The sequence below is a fragment of the Sinocyclocheilus rhinocerous genome, unplaced genomic scaffold, assembly GCF_001515625.1.
Source record: "Sinocyclocheilus rhinocerous isolate Xijiao unplaced genomic scaffold, SAMN03320098_v1.1 scaffold790, whole genome shotgun sequence".
Taxonomy (NCBI): Eukaryota; Metazoa; Chordata; class Actinopteri; order Cypriniformes; family Cyprinidae; genus Sinocyclocheilus; species Sinocyclocheilus rhinocerous.
The window spans coordinates 872,311-895,292 of NW_015666971.1; the positions used below are offsets into that span (position 1 = coordinate 872,311).

Consider the following 22,982-nt stretch of genomic DNA (forward strand, 5'->3'; position numbering starts at 1 on the left):
GGCGGGGTCAGCAGAGCTCATTAACATTTAAAGGAAAATGCTACAAATCTGCATGCTCTGAAAAGAGCTGTTTTTGACACTGACCAGGATTGTAAAGTACAGAAACACAAAGTGTATGCAAATGAAAAAGCAACATATTGTGACTGATATATTCTTAAAAGGCAACAATAATGAGTAAAACCGGACAAAAAGGTCTGGATGATGCCCATCCTAAAACACTCACAGCACAAAGGAAGAAGAAACTGTGAAAATATGGAACACGCCTCTGCTTGTGGAGTCGACGGTGGTGGGATTCAGAGCTGGGCTGTGGGACGCCCAGGCGCGTCTCTCCCGAGAGTCTCCAGAAATCAGTTTCTGTTCAGACAAGCGTGTAATAGGCTGAGCTCGCATGACTACTGTACTCACTTCTGTTCTATAAGCGTCCTCCAACCAAACCTAATAGCTCTGTCGCCACACAGGTCAAAAGGAGGAGATGGCCAGATCTAGACTCATTTAAAACTGCTTCGTCAACTCATTTGCAGCTTTTTGCCCACGTCTTTTGACTTTTACACTACCGTTAGAGTCTGAGAAAATGTTCCAACAGTTCAACACTGGTGGCAATTTTAAATCAGGCCAAAAAAGTTCATTTTGTTCCAATTGGGAATAAAAATCATAACTGAGTTCTTCCTTAAAATCTCAATTGTTCCCACATGACAGTAAGATTAAGAGAAGAGCTTCAGCAAAAGTTCAGACTGAGATGTTTCTTCTAAGAAAAAGACTCACATGTTTCTCCTTAGCAATGTCTTAAACTGTGCTCATTTGCTAAAGTTGGTATGTATATGAAACATAATTAAGAACTCTATTATGTCTCCTGAGCAATACAGTTCTCCTCCAGAAGCCTGCAAAGCCAAGATTGGCAGTAGTATACACTGCACACTGCAGTCGCAATAACACATCTTTGTCATAAACAACAATACAAATTACTTGACTCAGCAGTGTCTATTTTTATTTCCCCTAAGGAATTTTAGGAGAAACATCTGAGACAAATTTGATACTTATATGCAACAAGTCTTTCATTCTCATGCTGTTCTCAAAATAAACCACAGTAAGTGTCTTACAAAACCAGGGGTTTCAAACTGCGCAAGGGAGTGCTAGGGAAAAGTTTAGAGAAAAGCAGTGTAAAAATGTGAAAAAAATAAGATTAAACTAAATCGATTAAATAAATAAAAAATTAAAAAATGAAGGCAAAATTATAATTTTTATGGAACCTCACAGTATTTATTATACATTATTTATCTCTGCACATTTTTTTTCCATGTGCCCTCGTAATCTTTATTCAAAACATCTTTTCTCAGATGACGCGTGCACCAGTGCGAAAACTGGACAATAATCCCTCCCATCCAACAACATGTGAAATTGCAGCAATTAACAAACAAAAACGATTCAACAATCCAATCAATCCCTGATGGACAAAATCGAGTCCTGCCCTACATTTTTTTTTTTTTCCTCATTTGAGAAGCCATTGCACTTGGTAATATGTCACAATAGGGAAGAAAAGTCGATTGCAATTTCCGTTTCATCTTGACTTTAAATAAACAATACATCTATCAGTACAGAAAAATACGCAATAATCTAATGTAATAGAAACTAAATATTTTCCAAATAATATTTGTGACCCTGGAGCACAAAAGCAGTCTTAAGTCGCTGGGGAATATTTGTAGCAATAGCCAAAAATACAACTGGGTTTGTGGTCCAGGGTCACATTTAACACATATTTGTAACATTGATTTTTAGACAAATTTTAGATAATTTTAGGATGAGGGTTTCTTGCACAAGGATGATCATATTTTTGGGGGTCCATAGTCATATAAAACCCCTGTACTAGACTACACTTGATCTATAATTATCAAGCTCTTCATATAAAGGCTGCTTCTTTAATGAAATAAATGAAAAGGTAATCATAAACAGCCAAGTAATGTTTGTGATTCATAAAGTGGTTCTATTAATAGTAGACCTGTTCAAGCGTTGAGCAGGATTCTCAGTTGTTAGCGTCTGGCCACTAATGAAGCTCTCCTGTCTTGCTGATGCGAGTGATGAGTGATGGTTGGAGCCTGCAGAAACGTCTCCAGAGCTCTGGAACAGACAATATCTGAGAGCATGTTACTAACCGCCTGTCTTACACAAAGTTTCCTCTCACCCTGAGCTGAAGCCGCTCTGCTACTCAGATCCTGCATGACTAAAAATACTCAAAAAACTAAACACTTCTACTAACAGACTATCAGAAATAGAATGAACAAAGTGCTTTATTTGACCTGTTTATTCTGTCTAATTTAAATGATGCATCTTAAACTTTTATCAATTAGCATGCTTCTAGTTTTCTTTTGCGGTGCATGAAAGTTATTAACACTCATGTTATACTGCCTCGGCACATTTTAAAGTCTGCCTTGTGGTTTCATGTACTAGCGTTTAAAAGTTTGGGGTCAGTGATTTTTTAAATATTTTTATTCTGCATGCATGCATTAAATTGATCAAAATGACAGTAAAGACATTTATAATGTTACATAAATGCTGTTCTTTTGAATTCTCAAATTATCAAATAATCCTGCAAAAAAAAATCAATCATGGTTTCCACAAAAATATAAAGTAGCACAACTGTTTTCAACATAGATAATAATCAGAAATGTTCCTTGAGCAGCAAATCAGCATATTAGAATGATTTCTGAAGGATCATGTGACACTGAAGACTGGAGTAATGATGCTGAAAATTCAGTTTTGCATCACAGGAATAAATTACATTTTACAATATATTAAAATAGAAAACAGTTATTTTGGACTGTAATAATATTTCACAATATTACAGCATTTTTCATTAAAAAAATACTTTTTTTAATGTTCAAAAACATTACAAAATCGTAGCCGATCTCAAACTTTTGAACAGTACTGTATATAATACATGAGCCATGTATTAAATCAATTTGATTAAATCAGTGATTCACTGGCAAATCAATTTTTCCCCATAATAATGTTTCAGTCAGAATGTGACTCACTGTGTGTGAAATGGCAGGGGGTTTGGCTTAGATGAAGAGGAAGTGCCTGTGTCATCCCTAGAAAACCCCTATTATTACAAAGCCTGAGCACCTCACATTCACTGACTTTGAAGCTCTTCTATGAGGCGGGAGGTATATAGAGACTTCACACTGAGATGAAAGGGAGTTGGAGACTGAGATGGAAGTACAATGCACAAAACACACATTAATTTAAGCTTAGCTGCTAAATGAAGTAGGATTATACTTGCTAGACTAGACCTTTTAGTAGTCCCACAGAGGGTTCTGACTGTGAGAATGTAAACCAACCACATTTGTTTTACATGGCATTTAGAGACGCATTTATCGGAAATACTAGTTACACTAAAGCTTTTTTTACAATTAAAAAAAAAAAAGAAAAGAAAAGAAATTACCACAAACATATATAATAAAATGAAATAAACATGAAATAAAATATGATAAAATAAAACAAAATTATTATAAAACTAATTTTATTTTAACTTGCAGTACTAATACAACTAAAACTAATAAATAAATAAAAAATTATATAATGACATTATTAAACATTATTGAAAACATTAATTATTGAAAAACTGCCAATTTTCAGCCATCTCTGGCCTTTTTTGGGTACAATATGGATCAGATGGTCACAGTGTATACTAACTACCCAGCAAGAAAACTTTTTTTTTTTTTGAATATGAAATAAACCTAAAGAAAACACATGCACACATCTCCACAACCAGTCCTGATGCTTTTGAGCTAGCGGGGGAGGATAGCATTTAAACCTGACAGAGAGTGGCCTCGCCATCAGTCTACACCCTATTTTTCATTTGCGAAGGTGGTCACCGGCTATCTGCGAGGATGCGTGAAGCTGCTTCAGTGACAGTACTGCTAAATACATTACTCAGAACTACAAAGTGCACGGCTATTGATTATTCACTGCAGATGGAAAGTGTAAAACAGGAGCCAAGGTCCGTAGGAAGCAAATACACACAATAACCAGAGGGCCGCCTCGGAGGGATACTTGCTCTTTAGCGACCTATAACAGGGTAAATGTTATCCAGGACATGTGGGCATCAGCACATTTGGTTTTTGGAACATGAGCCCCACAGCAAACTGCAAGCCTGAGGGTTGGTCCTGAATGCAGAAGTCCAGCAGGGAGTTGGCTTGGCTTGGCCGCAGCCTGGTACCAGTGAGAGCGTCAACACTAGAGGGTGTTTATTGGTCTTCAGAGGACTTATGCTGGGGAAATGCCAATGGAAAAGTGAAGTCTCCGCAGAGAGCAAGGAAATGTTGTCTCGGCAAGGCAAAAGTGCACTGTGAGTTTCTATGAAAGGTCAGGGGGTCAAGCAAGGTGCCAGAGGATATTACTGACAAAAATAAAACAGCACTTGTATTGCTGCTGTACTACTTTGCATTTATGAGCCCTGTAGTTCTATTCTGGGTATACAGTGTTACAAAAGCAAACTGGACGAGACAAACCTATAACATTACACACATAAGTAGATACAGACTGCATTTTATATTGATCTTTGGGAAAACCTTTTATGTGCAGGCTTTTAAACATAGTAAATCAGTGAAATTTGAGTGGATTGCACTCAGAAACAAAACCCAAAATTGCAGCTCTTAAAGGTATAGTTCACCCCAAAAATAACACAAAACCAATTGTTCTCACATGTCTTTTCCATACAATGAAAGTGGACAGTGATTTATACTGCCAAGCTCTGAAGGAAAAACAAAAGGACCATAAAAGTAGTCCATATAATTTGTCCTACATTCCAAGTCTTCTAAAGTCACAATAGCTTTGAACGAGTTAAAGACTGAAAATCATATTGAAAATATTACCGTCTGCCACAGTTCTCACATAGAATTTATATATACTTGCATATTCCAATTTGGTCCATCAAGACTGTCAGGTTTGACACCTAATAGCTGATTTCGACACAAGAAATCTGAATATGTGCAAGCACAAATGAGATTTGATATCTATGGTAATAGAGATGATTTTCAGCAATTAACAGTCTCAACAGCCCTTATCTCCATCAACTTCTATTGTACTTTTGCAATAGGTTGAACAAACACAGCCATAGCCAGCTAAAAACATGTTCCAAGAACATTTTGCTAACGCTCCTATTAGGTTATGAAAACGTTATTTCTGAACGTTCTCTGAACATTCAAAATTTCCAGTATTTTAAATGTTTAAAAAGAATGTTGTTAATAAAAGATTCCATTTAACCAATTTGCAAACACTGGGAATGTTAGTTTTGAATGATCTACAACAAGTAGTAACATTAAAAAAAAAAAAAAAAAACGTTTCATCCCACAGAGGGTTCTGACTGTGAGAATGTAAACCAACCACATTTGTTTTACATGGCATTTAGAGACGCATTTATCGGAAATACTAGTTACACTAAAGCTTTTTTTACAATTAAAAAAAAAAAAGAAAAGAAAAGAAATTACCACAAACATATATAAACTTTGTGATAAGAATCAAAAGTAAGTGCTCTTTCTCATAAACAAAGTGAAATACTTCTGCTGGTGGACATCAAGTTTACTTTCAGCTAATAAACCGAGCATCTTTTTGAACTTTGGTAAATCCAGGGATTAGTTCTTCCTCAAAAGTGCTCTTTTTTTATCAACCTTTTAGTTACATTATAGTTAACTAAAACTAAAACCATAAATAAAATAAAAATAAATATATGTATGTATGTATTGTGTGTGTGTGTGTGTGTGTGTGTGTGTATTAAGTTATTTAGTATAGTATTATATATATATATATATTATAGAATAACTTTATTTAATTTCTAATTTGGAAAAGTATTAATTTAAATTATTATGAACTTCTTGGGTTTTATGCACAAATATGTGCATATGGTAAATGAAACCCACTGTGTTTGAATTAAAGCAACAAAAAGTTTGTTGAACTTGAAGATTCCAGCAGCGACAGCTGTACTTTTAATATATTAAATGCAAGAAACATGGCAAAACATTAAACCCTTATAACGTAAAACACGGCTAAACACCTGCTCAGTCGTGCTACACAACATCTAACAAGGGTTGATTAGCCTGATTTGTTTTCCATTTCACACAAAGTCGAACATTCATTGCATAAAACATAACACAAAAAGACGAAAAGCCTTCATCAGCATTCATTTCACTCCATTACCGTTCCCTGTTTCCCCCTCCGCTTTCAAAAGCCCCTTGATATGTTGGCTATTACCAAGCTAATTTGAGAAGGCTAGAGCGTGAATGTGAGAGAAGCCTAGCGTGCAATCGTGCCTTCAAATGAGTAAAACGCTCGACTGCAGTACCTCGCAGCTCCCTCAGTCAGCCCGGAGAGCCGAGCTTTGCCTTGCTCTGGGAAGAGCGATTTAGGATGAAACATTGGAAATTTAGCATGTGTAATCCATCACGCCAAGTGAAGTATTCAGAATTTCATTAGGCGGTTGATCAGTGGAGTCGTGACGGATGAGCCCTGAGGTGCTCTAGGTCATCGGGGGGTCTTTATTGTGTTGGCTTTCCTCTTGAGTGCAATCTGATCGGTTCACCTTGTCTAGCAAAATGAAGAGCAATGAATGGGCATTACTACGCTACTTAACTATTACTGTTGTTAAACTTCAATGTGCAACTCGTCCTTAACTGTATGTGCTACGCACATGAATGACACCTCAAATCATGTAGCTTATTTAGGAGAGTTACTGTGCTGTTACTTTTATAGAATATATACAAAGATATTTAAAAAAAAATAATAATAAAAATGACAATTACCATACAACAAAATTCCTAAAACTTTAACAAAATTTAAAACAAAAACAGAAAACATTAAAAAATATATATTATTCGAAATATTGACAAAACCTATAATAGTATATCAAATCACACTGCATGGCACGAGACAAAAGTATTCATTTTATCAACATTTTGATTTATGAACATTATAGTTAACTAAAAGTAAAACCATTACAAAAAATCATTACTTGAAATATATTAAATGTTAACTGAAATAAAATATGATAAAATAAAACAAAATTATTATAAAACTAATTTTATTTTAACTTGCAGTACTAATACAACTAAAACTAATAAATAAATAAAAAATTATATAATGACATTATTAAACATTATTGAAAACATTAATTATTGAAAAACTGCCAATTTTCAGCCATCTCTGGCCTTTTTTGGGTACAATATGGATCAGATGGTCACAGTGTATACTAACTACCCAGCAAGAAAACTTTTTTTTTTTTTGAATATGAAATAAACCTAAAGAAAACACATGCACACATCTCCACAACCAGTCCTGATGCTTTTGAGCTAGCGGGGGAGGATAGCATTTAAACCTGACAGAGAGTGGCCTCGCCATCAGTCTACACCCTATTTTTCATTTGCGAAGGTGGTCACCGGCTATCTGCAAGGATGCGTGAAGCTGCTTCAGTGACAGTACTGCTAAATACATTACTCAGAACTACAAAGTGCACGGCTATTGATTATTCACTGCAGATGGAAAGTGTAAAACAGGAGCCAAGGTCCGTAGGAAGCAAATACACACAATAACCAGAGGGCCGCCTCGGAGGGATACTTGCTCTTTAGCGACCTATAACAGGGTAAATGTTATCCAGGACATGTGGGCATCAGCACATTTGGTTTTTGGAACATGAGCCCCACAGCAAACTGCAAGCCTGAGGGTTGGTCCTGAATGCAGAAGTCCAGCAGGGAGTTGGCTTGGCTTGGCCGCAGCCTGGTACCAGTGAGAGCGTCAACACTAGAGGGTGTTTATTGGTCTTCAGAGGACTTATGCTGGGGAAATGCCAATGGAAAAGTGAAGTCTCTGCAGAGAGCAAGGAAATGTTGTCTCGGCAAGGCAAAAGTGCACTGTGAGTTTCTATGAAAGGTCAGGGGGTCAAGCAAGGTGCCAGAGGATATTACTGACAAAAATAAAACAGCACTTGTATTGCTGCTGTACTACTTTGCATTTATGAGCCTTGTAGTTCAATTCTAGGTAAACAGTGTTACAAAAGCAAACTGGAGGAGACAAACCTATAACATTACACACATAAATAGATACAGATTGCATTTTATATCGATCTTTGGGAAAACCTTTTATGTGCAGGCTTTTAGACGTAGTAAATAAGTGAAATCTGAGTGGATTGCACTCAGAAACAAAACCCAAATTGCAGCTCTTAAAGGGGTAGTTCACCCCAAAAAGAATACAAAACCAATTGTTCTCACATGTCTTTTCCATACAATGAAAGAGGACAGTGATTTATACTGCCAAGCTCTAAAGGGAAAAACAAAAGCACTAAAAGTAGTTCATATAATTTGTATCCTATATTCCAAGTCCTCTAAAGTCACACAATAGCTTTGAACGAGTTAAAGACTGAAAATCATATTGAAAATATTACTGTATGCCACAGTTCTCACATATAATTTATATATATGCCTATTTGCATATTCCAGTTTGGTCCATCAAGACTTGTCAGGTTTGACACCTAAACGCACAAATGAGATCTATGGTAGCAGAGACTATATTCAGCAAATAACAGTTTTGACAGCACTTGTTCCCCTCAACTTTTGTTGTACCTTTGCAATCAACTAAAGAAATAAAGACATACATACCCAGCTAAAAAATATGTTCCAAGAACATTTTGCCAACACTCCTATTAGGTTATGAAAACATTATTTCTGAATGTTCTCTGAACATTCAAAATGACCAGTTATTTTTTAAATGTTTAAAAAACTTTTTTTTTTTTTTTTGAATGTTAATGGAACATTCCATTTCACCATTTTGCAAACATGGGAACGTTAGTTTTGAATGTTCTAAAACAAGTACTAAAATAAAATAAAAAAACATTAGACGAACGTCCAACAAAAACATTCCAAGAACGATATAATAACATTTTTGCGCTAATGTTTTGAGAACATGATTAAAGACCAAAGTCCTATTAATGTTACTGGAACAGAACGTTAGCCAAAATTTTGAGAACATGAGAACATTCTCTGTTAGTAAGGCACTAATTACTGTAGAAACAACAAGAGCAAAAATTTTCATTTTTGAGTACACTATCTTTTAAGAAAAGCACTGAAATCATATTCTAGTAGAACAAGAATATTAATAATCAAGAGTAATTATTCCCACAAGAGAAAATCCTGCATTTGGTAACTTACCAATAGTAGACACCACTGTCCCAACAAAATAAAACGCTCCTGTAAAATCCCATCTGGGTCGAAGAGCATCGACCCGAACTCCAGCAGTCCCGTGAATCACATTAATTTAAGATTCAGTGAAGGATACAGCGGGCTAAATGCAAATAAAGACATTTAGCGACCATATGAGGGAGATTTTTTGCACTTTTTGTGAGGCAAATCTCCAGTCTATCCGCTGTGGGATGTTTGATGCCCGCAGTCCTAATGAGGCTGATCTGGTTCAGATCAAATCTGTGCGCACTAGAGTAATACTATGATTTACACTACAGTAATACAGTGGACCTCTCCAATGCTTTTTATTAGACCGCAATGGTCGTTTATCAAAGTTAGATTTAAAATACGAAATCTACAGCTAATTTTCGTTTAAAAAATAAATTGAGAAAAATAAAATACCTTTTTTCTTTAACAGTCAGGTTTACGTCCCATTTTATCCTGGCTATATTCAAGAAAATATCGTTATTTTACACTTAAGCCAATGTTATTTTCTACTTCGTGTGTCCTTTTAGTATTTAAATCCCCTTTTCCACACTGCCCCTTTCATTCCAGCAATAAACAGCCTATTCTGTTTTATTTCATCTTTGTTTTGCGTCGTAAATTTGTTTTTTCGGAGGGAAACGCGAAGATGTTGAATCGGAGAGCGCGCGGGGCACTTTTTCACGCTCTTTTTCTCTCGAAATCGGATGGGACCGCCAAAAAAGGAGAAATGTGTAGACAGTAACGTGATAAATGTGGTAAATGTTGCTTCCATTCCCCAGTAAGTCCATTTCGCGCACGCGTTGCCACAAACTCCACACGAATCACGAGGAAACGATGCGGCACGCGTTACTACAACTACTACACTATTAGAGCTGCTTGAGCGCACAACGGTAACAGCAAGAGGTGGGTCTGTTTTTTCTGACAATTAAACGATGGCATAATTACCTGTGGTAAGCATTACCACTGCCAATTGCGAGTCCTGACGCAGTAATGGATGAGTCTGACTGCAATGCAATGGCTGGCATGTTTAAAATCCAGAGCCTTTCATGCAGTAAGTGTTGGATTACATAAATCAGCCGTTTCCTGAACTGTCAGGTCATACTGTACCTCACTGTTTTCATGCTACAGCGTAGTTAGGTAACCAAGTACTGATTAATCCAAATTAACAACATCTACTTAAAGGAATATTGCATTCATAAAAGAATCACTGTATCATTTACTCATGGTCATGTCCATTACAAACCCTAATGAGTTTTTCTTCTGTGAAATACATAGGCTAATGAGGTGTTTAGCAGAATGCCAAAGCTGCCTTTTTCATACATTAGGGGTGTTTTCACTCGCTTTTATTCATCGGACAGCTGTCTGATCTTGGGGAGAAAAACGTGTGATGCATTTTAGATGGAAAGCTTTGTAATCAAGGTGTGTTGACATGCATATAAGACGGGATATAATTGTTCAGGCCACATGCATAAACTTTACAGCTCCCAAACCGAGCAACGTCAGCATACAAAAGTTTGTGAGCCCCAAGTTGAGTGACCAAGTGTGAATATACATAAGCTCAATTATCAGTAACTGTCAAAAGCACCATAAAAGTAGTCCATATGACTTGAGTGCTTGCAAATTTGTGAATTCACCATTGTTATGCACTGAAAATGTTCTGCCACATACCATTGGTGTTTGTGCATATTCAAACCTGGTCATTAAAGGACATGCAAGACCCAATGATATTTCAAGTCGAAACTGGCTTGTCCCATTTTGAGGCATGAATGAAATTTGAGAGCTATGGTGGATTGCATGCATAATATATTGTTTTGGCTAAAAGCATCTGGTCAATGAATAAATAATAACATCATTGTACATATTTTGGTAAACCACTCCTATGTACAGATGTAGTAGTCTAACCATTAAGAGACGGTTAGACAAAGGTTAAAAATCCACTTGCAAGAAGGATTCGCCCTGAAACAAGAGAGCGATTGAGATTACAGATCTGTTCTATCACCACTGTGTCCTTGAAAAAAAAATCACTTAACCCATTTTGCTCTAGGGAAGACATGATACTTGATTCGTCAGCTTACCCAGACTGATTTCCCTTTCTTCTCGGGAGTCCAATTCAAAGCTTCACTTCTGATATAGAAGGCCCTTTCCAAAACATGAAATTAGAGTGTGACGAGAGGGGCAGGGCCGAGAGCCGAGGGAACGGAGCGAGGCCGGTGGAGTAAATGCTAATGCACGACACCTGCGCCACTCACCGGTCTCGAGTCTCACGGAGGAGCTCCGGAAGGATAAAAGGAGGAGTGACGACAGTGTTAGACGAGAGAGGACCAGGCCTGGAGTTTATTTTGTGTTTTGGTTTTGTTTGTGCGCGACAGTCGTCCGCGAGGGGCTGTCGCGCTATTTTGTGTTTGTTTACTTTATTAAAGTTTTCTTTAAATGTTCGCCGGTTCCCGCCTCCTTCTTCCCGTGACTACGAACTACGTTACATAGAGTTAATCACATCATTAAATAATGTTATTCAAAGCAGGTTACATGAACGCAACATTTCAGTCGGGCTGGTCTACATACAACAGTTCAATACTATGTAGGATGATGAACTATGGATTTTGAAATTTCATTATGCAATTAAATGTTTAAAATTAAAGCCTTAACATAAAGGGATAGTCCACCCAAAAATCATTTATCTATCTATCTATCCAAATTAATTATTAGAAAATCTGTGGCACTTACCACAGTAACACTTCTAATCAACCTTTTCATTGATGAGTTCTTAAGCCAACTGACTTAAAAAGTGTGTCCACAATGCAATATTTACTTGTTTTGAGAATGTCATTATTAAACAAGAGCCCAATTTTCTAGGTTATCAACCCTGACAATGGCAAAATCAATCAATTCTCTACTTACACAAACACACACACAGACACTACTGCTAATAATGTAGATCATGACCATGATGATGACGTTGATGATAGTAACAGCAGGGATAAACAAGGCCTCCGTTTTAATATAAAGCAAACATTATGTTTATCTATAATGCATAGCATTCAGTATGTAGCATGGCTTAACTGGCTATAAATATGTTTCTTATGCAGTTTTGTTGTTCCCATGATAAATGCAAAATGCAAATGTAACTGAATTATTTATAGCTGTTTAACTGCTGAAATGGCTTTTGTCACAAAAACACAGAGACTCATCATTATGTTGTTCCTTTTGGCGTCTCAATGCCAGAAATGTGTCAACACTTGGAGCTCTTACTCTGCAATTTAAATGTATTACGTTGCAGTTCCTAAAAACAAACACAAAACAGCATTCACAACCCATTGTACTTGCATAATCTGACTTATTTACATGTTAAACAGCATTTAATTAGACTTAAAGGAATGGTTTACCCAAAAATGAAAATTTGCTGAAAATTTACTCACCCTCAATGAGTGCTAGTATTTACAATCCTCTGCAGTGAATGGGTGCCGCCAGAATGGGAGTCCAAACAACTGATAAAAACATGACAGTAATCAATTAACATCTTGTGAAACAAATCCACCATTAAGGCATTTTAACTTTATACTGTTGCTTCTGGCCAAAGAAGTCCATAATACATAATAACGCTTCCAGTAAAAAAGTCCATCTCCTGTTGTCCTCTCACATCAAAATCCACCCATATATTTGTTTAGAGCTGTTTTGGACTGTTTTTGGACTTTTTCACTGGAGAAAGCAATGTTATGGATTGTGGTCTCATATTTTAGCTGGAAGCAACAGTTTGATGTTAAAAACGTTTTAATGATGGATTTGTTTCTTACAAACATGCAGCTTTTCACTTCACAATCATTAACTGATGGACTGGAGTGGTGTGGATTATTGTGATGTTTTTATCAACTGTTTGGACTCTCATTCTGACGGCACCCATTCACTGCAGAGGATCCATTGGTGAACAAGTGATGACATTTGTCCAAATCTGTTCCCATGAAGAAACAAAGTCATCCACATTTTAGATGGCCTGAGGATGAGTACAATTTTAGCAAATTTTCATTTTTGGATGAACTACAACTACAACTCGTAATAACATAATAATCATATATTAAGAAATGAAATGTTGAATTCATGCTCTGTTTCATTCACCAAAGCTAATTTTAAGTTCATTTCGTACTAATTTGCTGGTTGCATGCTCCTATATCGTTATGCATATATACTTCATCTTGGCTGGGAACACAGAGAGAATTGCTGATGAGACAAGAGGAGTCTAGCTAATGACAAAACCTCTGCCTGTCTCTCTACTCTATTGACGCTGCTTAGGCAGCAGAGGCAGAGAACATATGGTTGCATCTATCACTAACTTGTCAAGATTCACCCTGAAAGTTGCTGTTTATAATTACCTGAGCAATTAAATGGCACTGCCTCTCTGGAGGCTGACAGCAGTGGAGGGGCTGAGTTAGATCTGTGGAGGGGTTGGCATTGGGGAAGACTATTGATCCGGTGTCATTCTGCAAAGAACAAGTGGCAGAGTATGCTCTGATCTAGAGATACAGTATGTTCACCTATCATCAGCACACACACATACACATTTATCTGACTGAGCAAACTTGCTGCACATCTGCAGATGGAAGTTGGTGTGCAAGGATAGAATTACTGAAGCATTAACCGTGTTTGATATAGTCCAGGGTTTCTGCAGGTTTTATAAAGGTAAATTTACAACATTTTCAAGATCTTTTTAAGGCCAAGTAAAGAAAACTTCAGGAATAAATTAAAGGGAACACAATATGTCAATGTGGTCTCTAAATGTACATAAATGTCTACGGAGCAGACAATGAGCTGTAACACTTCAAAGATTGAAAATACAACACACCAAAAAAAAACAAAAAAAAAAAACAACTAGAATATGGAAACAACTTTTACTGTACCTTCTGATCACACTGCAAAAAGTGATGCTTTTCCTCAGTATTTTTGTCATGTTTTCAATATGCAATTTATCTAAAAATTCCTAACAGCTTTACATCACAGGAATAAATAACATTTTAAAATATATTCACATAGAAAATAGTTATTTTAAATTCTAATAATATTTCACAATTTTACTGTATTTTTAATCAAACAAATGCAGCCTTGGTGAGCATATAGGAGACATATTTCAAAAACATCTTAGCAACCTCAAACTCTTAGTGAACGATGGAGAAATGTAAAGCAGCAGGAACGACCTTCTTCCAAATGAGAAACTCAGTTCAATCAGGTATGAAACTTATGAGACATTTTAAGTGCCCTAAGTTAAATTTGAGGAAAAGAGCCCCATCAGAATACTGTATCAGTTGAAAAGGCTCAGAAATGAGGTTCTGCTTACTCAGCGTTCTCTCAGAAGAGATGTATTAAAATAATATGGATATGAAAGCAAGGCCATCGCCAGTGTAGTACATGACATTACCACCAAATAAAACATGACCTCACATCAATGCACTATGGGATTTAAACCGGATCCCTTGTTCTCTATATCATGCGGCAAAATAAACTTTAATTCTATAAAGAAGTAGCTGCATGTAGGTGGAACTACAGAAGATGCAGTTTACTTTACCTCATGTAAAACTGAGCAGTGATTACCTGAAGTGTCCTCTTGTACCACAGGAAAAACAATTGCCATATGTTTGCTTGTATCAGCCATAAACCATGTGGCCCTGCAGAAATGGATGCTCCGCTGGCTGCATATAACCACAAAAGAGCAATAATCATCATTATCAGGTAATAAGCAGAGGTTTCTTATTGTAGTGAATGTCTCTGTGTAAATGATACTCATTGCAGAAGGAACAACTGAGGAAAACAGAGCTGTGATCATAGAGTGTCCTTTAGGTGGGTCCTCTGCAATAAATCAATGCAGCGTAAATCATATCATAACCTTCATAAAATAGTCATATTGGGAAAGCAATAAAAAAGATGGAAACAAAGAAAATATTCCAGTACTTACATCAGACTTTCATTTCCAGGTAGCACAGCCAGGCCAGTTTAATGATATATAACATTTCACGATAATTCAAAGTGCTTTATATAAAGAGAAGTGGAGAGGAAAGATAGAAAAAGACACATAAAAGTTAAGTTTAAGATCAGTTAGGAACATAAAAATGAATATGAAAAACAATTATAAAAAACTTTAAAATTAAACATTTATTTTTTTATTTATTTAGTCATTTAGCAGACGCTTTTATCCAAAGCGACTTACAAATGAGGACAATATATATGTGTGTATATGTTATATCTAAACTCTATAAATTTAGCAGACGCTTTTTGTAAGCGACTTACAAATAAGAAAAAGTAATTAAAACTAAAAGCTAAAACTCTATAAATACTATATATATACACATATAAGAAAATAAAATAATTTAAATAAAAATGACAAATGCGTACAACAACATTTCAAAACTAAACATTTAAATGAAAACAAAAAAATAAAGCTAAAAACAAAAGGTATGAACAAAAGGTATGAGTATAATAATGATTCTAACATAACACTAAGCCAAACACCAAAAAACAACTACATGTGTGTATGTACAGCCACACACATATACATATACATGTACATATATATAAATACATTCAATATATATATATTATTTCATTTCCATTTTGTATGTTGAAGTACTGAAATAACTCAAATTAAATAAAAGTAAAACTTAATAAAAAGCCTATATAGACATAATAAAAAAACTAATAAAATGACAACATGACTACAACTGTAACTAAAACTAAAATAGATAACTAATACAAATCAAAGTACATTAGTTCATCAGTAATCCCAAAAAAATAACACTGAGGCAAACACACATGCTAAAATAACAACAAGTTACTGACACATAGTAAGAAATAGTTTTTAGAGTTTTTAAAAAACATTTTAGAGTGATCTATGAAACAGGTGCCTTTTCCATTTTGAAAAATAGCTTTTCAAGTCAATTACTGTAAAAATAGATCAAAGAATGACTTTATGCATTTATAAATTGCATTTTGCCAAATCAAGGAAGATTAATAAAAATTAACATACTGATATATTCTGAACTTGAACGCGAATGCTCTTCCTCTTCCTGTCATTGCATTCAATAAAATGGCTTTAATAAAACAGAGAAAAGTGTTAAATTGTTCTACTATTTAATGTGACAAGATGAATGATACATGACAAATGTTTTTAAAGAAAAATAATATGCACTGTTGTGTAGAGGTAGATAAGCAGTGTTCACAGCAAAACATAATTAATAATACATCAGTTAATAATAATACATTTATAATAAAACAATTAATAATAAAGGGTTTTTATATAAATGATACTGGTTTTGTGTGAATAAGAAAATCCAGGATGGTGTAAAATCTGTGTACAATATTAAACACTTATATGCTTTTTAAAGATTTCTGTATATTTTTATATTATTTTTGTATATTTGGTAATATATACGTATTTTATAAAGTATAAAATTGCATAAAATTGAATATATATATGTATATATATATATATATATATATATTCACACACAAACATACACCACCATCTTTGATGATTTAATATTTCATTAATTTGTGTACAATATTAAATGCTTTTCCTATTCCTTGAAGAGTTCCATATATTGTGGACTCAAACGTACTCCTAAAACAAATGCGACATTACCCTATTACCTAAAAAATGTATATGTTTAAAATACATTTATTTCATACCAAGTATAGTTCAAATCTATTAACATATGTATTGACACATCACTCGAGACTTACTGATATAAAAATTATAATTAAACTTTATTTGGAGTACAACTTGTGCACAATGCACATTTCTTAATATTATGCCTAAATTATTATATGATCTTTGAATAATATCAGTCTTTAAATGCAAGATATTTAAAGTGTACCTTAAGTATACTTGCAATAGTTCCACTTTAGCACAATCAAATATACTTCAGTACATCTTTAGTTGGACTTCAGCACAATTAAAGTGCATTAAGTACAAAATTAGTAGTTCCAATTTAGCAGACTTTAAGTATACCAGTTTAGTATACTAAAAGTACAATTGCAGCGTATTTTTATTAAGTACATAAATATGTGAATGTATTTGTAGTATACTTAGCATGAAATACGTGTATTTCAAATACATTTTAGTATATTAATTTTTCACTAGGGTAGCCCATCTTCACAAATTAATTTAGGCATGAAATCAACACTGATTAGCTTGTTGGCTCGCCACCCTCCCGTAGTAATCACACTGTCACTGATATAATGGCGACAGCAACTCTCAAGGGTCAGTGAAAAATATTTCTCCACCACAGGCATGTGTCTCAGATGTGATGGTGTTTTGTAGCAGCAGCACTTCTCCTTGCGTTCAGACGTGTCTCGGAGGCCTGTGCGTCGCTGTTGAGTGCTTTGGACAGGTGCCACGTCATTGAATTGCGCTCCTCTTACACCTGCACAATCTGTTCAGCAGCAATCCCATCAGCCCACGGGAGCTTGAACAAGACCTGCAGAACAAACACATTACTTCCTGACAGGGTAAATGCTGTTTGACTCTTAGCAACTTTATAGCTCCATTCCAAATTTAATAAACTGCCTTGCTGTAGATTACATAAGTACAGTATGTACAAATTACCGTCATCCACACTGCGTTCTGCTTTGTTGATTCCTCATCCTCTACGACCTTCACCAAAGGTTGCACAAAGACATATAATCTCTCTCTTTTATCAGCCTTTACACAGACCTGGACAAATATTTACTAAATGGCAAAACCTCCACCTTCTTTTCAAACAATCATGGGTTCGATTCCCAGCGAATGCATGAACTGATAAATCGTCTACCTTGAATGCAGTGTAAGTCACTTTAAATAAAGGCATCTGCCAAATGCATGAATGTAAAATCTATATCATAACTGTAAAAGTAAATGTACTGTGAAACTTAATGACTGTATTAACCACTAGCATTTGGCTCTGTGTTCTGTAGCACTACAATATGCATCAATTGATCTGTCTTCATTCCTCTGAACAAACCGCAAAACATCACCGACCTCAAAGCAAAACTGACATCTCAGATTGGAAACGGCCCACAAAAGTTTACAGCTCGAGAAGAAAATAGGGCAAAGTAACTAGAGTCTATTAATAAATCAGGAAAATGCGTTAATGCAAATTACCTTTGAGGGTCTGATCCATAATTAGTAGCGCTTTCTGATTTAAACATCACTATTACATTTGCTCACCCATAAGGATATAGGTATTATTTGAACGAACCTAAAAATACAAATGCTTCAAATCACTAAATGTGCCCTTTTAAGCCAAAAAAACATATAATACTTGACTTTCAGATGAGAGAAAAAAAGCTAACCTAGAGATAAAAATATCACTCTTTTCACTTGAGGCAGCAAGTGATTGTGATGTTCAGCTGCAGAGGAAGAAGAAAGACACAACTGAGTGAGACTGGAGAAATATAAGCAGAGGACAGTTGGGCATCAGCAATATTTGAGCTTGTATAATAGTGCTGTGTAAGAGTATGTGCATATAAATGAATGCAGAGCCACTATGGCAGAATGTCTGATGGATTATTCATGAGTAAAAGTCATGTGAGGATTGAAGATGTGATGCTTTTGAACCACAGTCAGGGCGATGTTTGACAACACATATTTACTTATGACATCCCTTATTTCTAGGTTTTGTTTGGATGAAAAAAAGAAAAGACGTAGAGAATCTGAAAATGAAAGGGCAGAGGAAGAACAAAGAACTCTGAGATTCAGTTCAATACCTCTTCAGGATCCTTTGAAACACTGGACTGGAGTAAATAGTAGAGATGAGATGCTTCCAACGATCTCTGACTACTGTGAAACGAAATAAGATGCTCTACAGCACATCATAAGAAACAACAACAAAAAAAGAACAAGTGAACAAAAAGAAGAAAGAAGAGAAAAAAGAAGAAACAAATAAAGAACAAGTGAACAATATGTAGAAAGAACGATCAATAGAATAATAGAAAAAATAACAGAAAGCACCTTCACATTGTACCTGTCTTTACTCCCTGCTGTAATACATAAATAATGCATGAAAATATACATAAATGTATGTACTTTCTCTCAGATATCTGTACAGAGAGTCTCACTGGATATAATTTCACCCCTCAAAGAGGACAGCTGAACAAAGCACTATGATTATGGGGAACGGATACTTTTAGATTAAACAATTCAAAAAGCCAAGATGGGAAAACACATGGTTTTTCTGAAGAAAATGCATGTGTAAAAATCACCACCATGATGTCAGGGCGTTGCTATGTGGTCGCCAGGGTGTTGCTAGGTGGTTGCAAGAGCTAAAATATGCCTCCAGTGTAAGTCTGTGGGATTTCGACCAGTTTTATCGCCTGCCAAGTGGAAATCTTGCATCTGATTGCTTAGAAAATGCAACAAGTCACATGATTTGAGACATCATTGACATCTGTAGGACGAATCACTGAGCAACAGTAACAGTGATGGTTGCATTAGCAAACAGCACTAATGAGGCAGAATGAATCCGTTTTATAGAACTACAAACACCTCTCTCTGACAGCTCGATCATTTACAGTAGATTCATCATCACTAATGAAATGCATTTGGCAGCTCACTGACAAAAATGTAGTAGATGCATTAGAAGTTCTGTCAGAGTTTGTGAAAATCACACGAACACAAACAAACCATCCATCTCTCAGACAGTTGTGCTGGGTGAGTTATGCATAACACATTACCGGATCATTGTCTATATTTGATGATAGCTTCCTTCCCCGATCTCCTCTCGGTCCTGGGGCTCCTGCAAGAGAGCGTTAACACTTTACCAGACAATAAACTTTTCAGCAGAGGCCACAAGGCTTCAATATTCCTATATGTGTAAATATGAAAAGTAAACCAATGTCAGAATCTGTTGGGACAAAGTTATGAGGCTGTGGGAGATCATCACAGCACTTACACAAAGATGATGTCATAAAATAAGATGAACCACATGATAACTGACATACTGTAGAATCCATTTAATATTAATGTTTTTAATATATTCATATTAATAGCTTTATGAGAGATACTTTTTCAAAGACGTTATTTACTTACTGATATACAAAAAAAGATTATGGCAGTAATAATTAATCAAATACACATTAACTGATGAAGAGCCATTAAATGATATCCAGCATACACTGAAAAAATATATACTTTGGACAAATTAAAAAAATTAATATATTGTTAAATTTGTTGCAGCCAAATTTATTTGTTTTTCTAAAATTTAATTTGGGTGTCAATTTTGATTGAGTCTTAATCATCAGAAAAAAAGCAAAAACATTAAAAGTAAAAAAGATTAATTATAATATTCTTAAGATTTACATGTGTTGGAATAAATCATGTATGGATTCAAATGAATCAATTAAGTAACAAAAACCTTATTTGTTCACGTAACTTCAACATCGAAGATAGATTAGCCATATGAATGTAGAATTTCACCTAAGATAAAAAAAAAGAATTAAAAAAAATTGGTCATTGTTTAATTTTACTTACTATTGCTTATTTTACAACTCGAAAGACTTTTTCGAAAGACAATCGAAAGATTGTTTTTGTAAAGTCTTTTTGAAATATGTATCATTTTTTGTTAAATGCAAAATACTATACTACTACTACTAATAATAATAATACATTTTAATATTATTTATTTATTTATTTATGAAGAGTGTTTTTTGCTTTTAGACAAACTGAACAAAACAGAAACCGTGATTTATCTCAGAGACTCAGAGAGATATATATATACTGTATATGCACTGTACTATATATACTGTCAAACCAAAATTTAGACAAGCTATCTATTATCTACTATAACATAATGAAATATTTGTGACTTGTGTGTGCATTTATGTTGCTTGCAAAAATGTTATGCTATCCGTCAACCGACAAACTTACATTTTACCGCCGTAATGTTCCAGCATGTACCAGCAGGGACTAACTACCACAGCTAACCAGCTAAACCAGCAGCAGTGAGGAAGACTGATCTGAGAGCTGCTCTGGTAACTGGAGGCTGATCAGATCTTGGAAGGTCATCAGCTCTGCTGAAGCCAGTTGGGCTGCAGTGGAATGATTTATTCCATAATGTCTGCTATGTTGGCACCTGACGCGCTCAGCCCTCGGCATGCCAGCGGCCCTCTTCCTCACTGCCGGTGACACTCCAGGCACATCCAATGCCTGGGAACTTTTTCTTGCAGTGACTAAAGCTTTAAATGAAAGCATATTAACGGTATGTTCTTCCACCTGCATCTCTTCAGATGAAAGTTCACTGGTTGAATCTCATGAAAACATATGCAGGTCACATTTCATCCTAAAAAACATTTTAGGTAAAGAAAATTAAGCCTATTTGGGATTGAACTACTAATAATAATAATACATTTTAATATTATTTATTTATTTATTTATGAAGAGTGTTTTTTGCTTTTAGACAAACTGAACAAAACAGAAACCGTGATTTATCTCAGAGACTCAGAGAGATATATATATATATATGCACTGTACTATACATACTGTCAAACCAAAATTTAGACAAGCTATCTATTATCTACTATAACATAATGAAATATTTGTGACTTGTGTGTGCATTTATGTTGCTTGCAAAAATTTTATGCTATCCGTCAACCGACAAACTTACATTTTACCGCCGTAATGTTCCAGCATGTACCAGCAGGGACTAACTACCACAGCTAACCAGCTAAACCAGCAGCAGTGAGGAAGACTGATCTGAGAGCTGCTCTGGTAACTGGAGGCTGATCAGATCTTGGAAGGTCATCAGCTCTGCTGAAGCCAGTTGGGCTGCAGTGGAATGATTTATTCCATAATGTCTGCTATGTTGGCACCTGACGCGCTCAGCCCTCGGCATGCCAGCGGCCCTCTTCCTCACTGCCGGTGACACTCCAGGCACATCCAATGCCTGGGAACGCACAGAATCTGCCCTTTTTCTTGCAGTGACTAAAGCTTTAAATGAAAGCATATTAACGGTATGTTCTTCCACCTGCATCTCTTCAGATGAAAGTTCACTGGTTGAATCTCATGAAAACATATGCAGGTCACATTTCATCCTAAAAAACATTTTAGGTAAAGAAAATTAAGCCTATTTGGGATTGATTGCATGGTGACAATTAAGAGTCATGAAGAATTTCTCATTAACATAAATTAGTCTTTTGTAATTCTCATTATCTTCAACGGTGGTTTACATTAGAGTACTTTATTATTGTACATTAAAAAAAAGTAGTTGTTTTTTAATCATAAGCACAAAAGACTTGACTTGAGTTAAATTCTAGAGTTTGGTGTAAGCATGTTGCTAATCATATTAAATTATTATTATTGTTGTGTGTGTGTGTGTGTGTGTGTGTGTGTGAAATATACATGAAAATACCCACAAATTTAAATTAAAAAAATTATTATTATTATTAAAAAAATCTAAATATATATATTATATATTATATACTGTATCTATCTCAATTTTAATTAAAGTATGTTATTTCTGTTACTCTATTTATATTTACAAATTATAATAAAAATGTTTAATAATAATAATAATAATAATCAGCACAAATCATTTTTGAAACAGAGAATGCATGCTTAATTATTATGAACATAAGTCACAATGCTAAGTATCTTAATGATCTTAATATAGGCTCTATCTTCTTTAAGCAAAATATAATTTATTATTATTTATTTATTCTTCTGATTTTAAGGCCAAATGTGACCTGCACATTTGGATTTGTAAGATTCACAAACACATTATATTCAGCATGCCAGTATTTTATGATGCTGTAATCATTTACAAT

General features: G+C 35.1%; 1 protein-coding gene across 1 annotated transcript in view; it reads right to left on the reverse strand.

Moving 5' to 3' along the window:
- Nucleotides 1-22,162, reverse strand: part of LOC107733330 (potassium channel subfamily K member 12-like) — a 47,844-nt gene extending 25,682 nt beyond the window's left edge. Inside the window, exons 1-7 of the mRNA XM_016544904.1 lie at nt 22,029-22,162; nt 21,145-21,248; nt 19,896-19,957; nt 17,791-17,886; nt 17,609-17,662; nt 13,568-13,675; nt 9,189-9,291 (exon numbers count right to left, since the gene is read on the reverse strand). Of these exons, the coding sequence (XP_016400390.1) occupies nt 9,189-9,291; nt 13,568-13,675; nt 17,609-17,662; nt 17,791-17,886; nt 19,896-19,957; nt 21,145-21,248; nt 22,029-22,162 (661 nt within the window). The remainder of the gene's footprint in view (nt 1-9,188; nt 9,292-13,567; nt 13,676-17,608; nt 17,663-17,790; nt 17,887-19,895; nt 19,958-21,144; nt 21,249-22,028) is intronic.
- Between the last annotated feature and the right edge of the window lie 820 nt (nt 22,163-22,982).